The sequence below is a fragment of the Lolium rigidum genome, chromosome 3 (assembly GCF_022539505.1).
Source record: "Lolium rigidum isolate FL_2022 chromosome 3, APGP_CSIRO_Lrig_0.1, whole genome shotgun sequence".
NCBI classification, from domain to species: domain Eukaryota; kingdom Viridiplantae; phylum Streptophyta; class Magnoliopsida; order Poales; family Poaceae; genus Lolium; species Lolium rigidum.
The window spans coordinates 122,734,921-122,738,850 of NC_061510.1; the positions used below are offsets into that span (position 1 = coordinate 122,734,921).

Sequence of the window (3,930 nt, forward strand, 5' to 3'; positions counted from 1 at the left end):
GTATACTATGCATGAGGCTTGCAACTTGTAAGATATAATTTACATAACACATATGCTTTATTACTAACGTTGACAAAATTGTTTCTTGTTTTCAAAATCAAAGCTCTAGCACAAATATAGCAATCAATGCTTCCCTCTGCGAAGGGCCTTTCTTTTACTTTTATGTTGAGTCAGTTCACCTATCTCTCTCCACCTCAAGAAGCAAACAGTTGTGTGAATCGTGCATTGATTCCTACATACTTGCATATTGCACTTGTTATATTACTTTACATTGACAATATCCATGAGATATACATGTTATAAGTTGAAAGCAACCGCTGAAACTTAATCTTCCTTTGTGTTGCTTCAATACCTTTACTTTGCTTCATTCCTTGCTGAGTGTGGATTCGGTGAACAGGGGGGTACGTGAGCACCCCCTGCGTACCGTCCAAAACGCGTTGAGATTCGGACAGCGGACTTCCACTTGTTGACTGGTCGTATGGTTATCCGAGCTAATTTAAAGCGTGACGCAAGATTCGCAGGCTCTTGTTGCAATAATTTATTCTGCCAATAATTAGCGTCACATACGCGGGAGTCCAGAGAGCTGTTGCGCGCCATGGATTTGGCGCCATGCAGAGGGAAATGGCGCGAAACTGGTTTGGCGGAATCTACTGCCCATATTTCTGACCCGTGACTCGGAGTCCATCTGAAGCCTTTATAACGCGATTGGGCTGGCGTCGTTGATGTAAAACAAGAAGCTGCTGAGATAAACAAATCTATAGTGTGAGAGAAAACAACTAGAGTCAGTTTGGGAAATAGCCATCGATAAGGCAGAGAGGCGTTCGATCCGGACTTTGTGGAGACGAAGCTAATCTTGTACTACTTTATCTTTTCCCCACCCCACTGCGACCACCACCATGGGCGGAGTAGCGGGCAAGGCTACCGCCGAGCGCCGCCTCGGGAAGGTCGTCGCCGAGCTCCGCCGTGAGGTGGATGCTGCGAGCACCACCATGGGGAGTAGCGGGCGAGGCTGCCGCTGAGCGCCGCCGCGGGAAGGTCGTCGCCGAGCTCCTCCGCGGGGTGGACGCCGCGAGCACAACCATGGGAAGCACCTTTGTCCTCCATGGCGGGCGGCGGCGTGGCGGTGTGGAAGTGGGTGGTGGTGAGGCGGATCTGCGACTGGCCGGCCCTCTTCCTCGCCGTTCCCCGTTTCCTGCCGGCTTCGAGGGTGACCATGGCGACCATGTCCGGCCTGACCACGACGGCCCCCTTCAGAAGGTCCTTTTCCCCTGTTGATTGTCCTACAATTTCTAGAGCTCGTATTTTCCAGTACAATTTTAGTTTTGTTAGATTGAAATTAGGATGAACTGAAATCTCCAATCCATCGATGCAATGCTGAAATCCAAGTGACACAAAAGTTAGTTTCACTCCCTTTATCAGGAAGTAGGTCTGATCTCTGTGTAATGAGAACAAAAATCTTAGTCTATCAACAGCACTGTTGCAAAAATTCTGCCAGCAAGTGGAGTCATGCCACGATGCCGGTTGGATCATGCCATTTAGAGTGCAATAGTGCAGAAACCAAGCCCATTTCATGTCCATGCAGCTGCCAGTTGCGACCAGTTTAAGCCTATCCCAAATCAGAAAATGCAGGCCCCTTGGCTGGAAAGCAATTTTGTCCCAAATAAGGAATCATGAGTACAAATCCTTGTTTTATCATAGTTTGCGTCAAGCCGCTGTACCAATGATAGTAAGTCAAAACAAAAAGTAAAAGCATCAAGTGAAATATTGCATAGTACCAGCACTTAGGCTTGGTTCCTTTTCACATATCTTCAGACATGTCAACCCACGATACAGGGTGTCATCACCTAAGCTAGAAATGGATGAAAAAAGAAAGATTATGTTTAAGATATGATTTGAGATGAGGTTCTCATGATCAATTAATGTCATTTAGAATACTCTGTGTTTTTGTCACCGTTAGCCTTTTGCCTTCATTTTCTGACTGGCATGCCATCCTCTGCTGCTTGGCCGCGGGTTTCTTTCTGTTAAGTGTCTCTTAAGTTATTATGTATTGAGGATAGTAGTTAGTAACTGATATAACAAGTCTACCAGTCACCTAATATTGAAAGTATGTATTCATTGATTCATACTAATGTTTATTCCTTTTGTAGTTCTGCGAGTTCTTGTGGTGTTCGCATTCCAACTTACTCTGTCGTTCATTCAGAGATCTGCATTTTAAAAGGAAAATGTTACCATCTGTAGCATTCTTTGAGTAAGTAAAACAATCTCAAAATAGCTAATGGTGCTTCGCTTTGTTTTTGTTTATGTTGCGACTGTATAGTGATTTGATTGAAACTCATACTGTATAGTAAAACAAAGACATATTTGATATACACAGAACCCAATGAAATCACTCGTGTCCAAACTTTTGCCAGATATGCTCGGTCAGATCGTCTTGAAGCTAAGAGTGATCATCTCTACTTCTGCTTGGGTGCTTTTTCCGTCACTCTATGAACCGTCTATATATCAATTTCATTGACTAAGCTGTGTTCTTCTTCAGTTCTTTTTTGCCTTTAGTGTGTGATGCTTCTCTATTTCATTGACTAAGTTGTGCTCTGCTATGTCCAGACGGTGCTGGAGCTGGCGGTGGCGACGGCGCTGCTCAGCGCTGACCAGGTTCGTGGAAACGCTGGCCCACAAACTCTGTTTCCGCGAGGGTACTCAGTCGCGGAAGTTGAAGGTGGTGGTCAGGCGCCCAAGTCGCGACGCGGCGGCGTCGTACGCACATGCCGAGCTCTGCCGTATCGAACATCAAGAGGACGATGTGCTCGCCGGCAGCGCGGATCTCCGCATAGAACCTTCCGCTTGGGTGGAAGCGCACGTCGGTGAAGCCCGTCTGATTAGCGCGCGGAAGCATGGGGTTCTCTGGTTGCCTTCGTCCCTGCTGGGAGGACATGGTCGATGGTGAATGAGTAGTTGCGGTGAGGGCGCTATATAAAGCTAGGTGTGCAGCTTCAGTTCTAAGAGGAGGAGATAAACCACCTGGTATGAGTGTACGCGGGTTAATGATTGTGTGAGACTAGTGCATGAGATGAGATGATAAGGACGAATATGTGATATGAGCAACTGTGCCGTCCGTGAGCGAGGAATCTGGAACAGTGTTTGATTTGGACGAATATGCTGCAGAAACTTTAGCAGGTTGACTGCTCAACCTCTCGTACCTATCTACGCACGCGGCTGGAGAGATGTATACTGTTCATCTTCTCCTACCCCTCATCTTAAGCGAGCTGGAGATGCTGTTCATCTTCTCCAACCTTCGGTACTGTCCATAAAAATGAGTAAATCGGCTGTGCTAGATCGATAAAATGGGTTTCCTTTTATCTATGTGTGATGAGATGGAGAGAGAGTGCGTCTATGGAACAGGGTAGAAACATGCTTGATTTTGAAGAAACATGCTTGCTTTTGAAGTCATCTATGGAACAGGGTAGCAACCTGAAGAAACCGGTTTGAGACTGGAGAACTGAGAGCGTTTAATATAAACCAATGTTTACAATTTTAAAAAAGGAGTATGGGGGGCAGCATAGGGCCCATAGTCTACATTCAAAAATGTGGGTCCCTATATTTGAATTCAAATGTGGGGCCTACATGATTTGGGACATGGGTTATGAACTAATGTGCATGCATAAGTGGATAGGGTGATAACCATGTGGACCTGACACTGCCACGTGTCGGACGTTCAGGGGGTGCTCACGTATCCCCATGTTCACCAGGCTTCATTCCTTGCTTTATGAGTTAACTCTTATGCAATACTTATTGATGCTTGTCTTGAAAGTACTATTCATGAAAAGTCTTTGCTTTATGATTCATTTGTTTACTCATGTCATTACCATTGTTTTGATCGCTGCATTCATTACATATGCTTACAATAGTATGATCAAGTTTATGATGGCATGT

The 3,930-nt window shown here is 45.6% G+C and overlaps 1 protein-coding gene across 1 annotated transcript; it reads left to right on the forward strand.

Annotated features, from left to right (window-relative positions):
* Positions 1–1,080: 1,080 nt before the first annotated feature.
* Positions 1,081–2,559, forward strand: LOC124695455. The gene is made up of 3 exons (XM_047228300.1): positions 1,081–1,257; positions 2,148–2,248; positions 2,412–2,559. The coding sequence occupies exons 1-3, from the start codon at positions 1,081–1,083 to the stop codon at positions 2,488–2,490; spliced, it is 357 nt and encodes a 118-aa protein (XP_047084256.1). The 3' UTR covers positions 2,491–2,559.
* Positions 2,560–3,930: the final 1,371 nt, after the last annotated feature.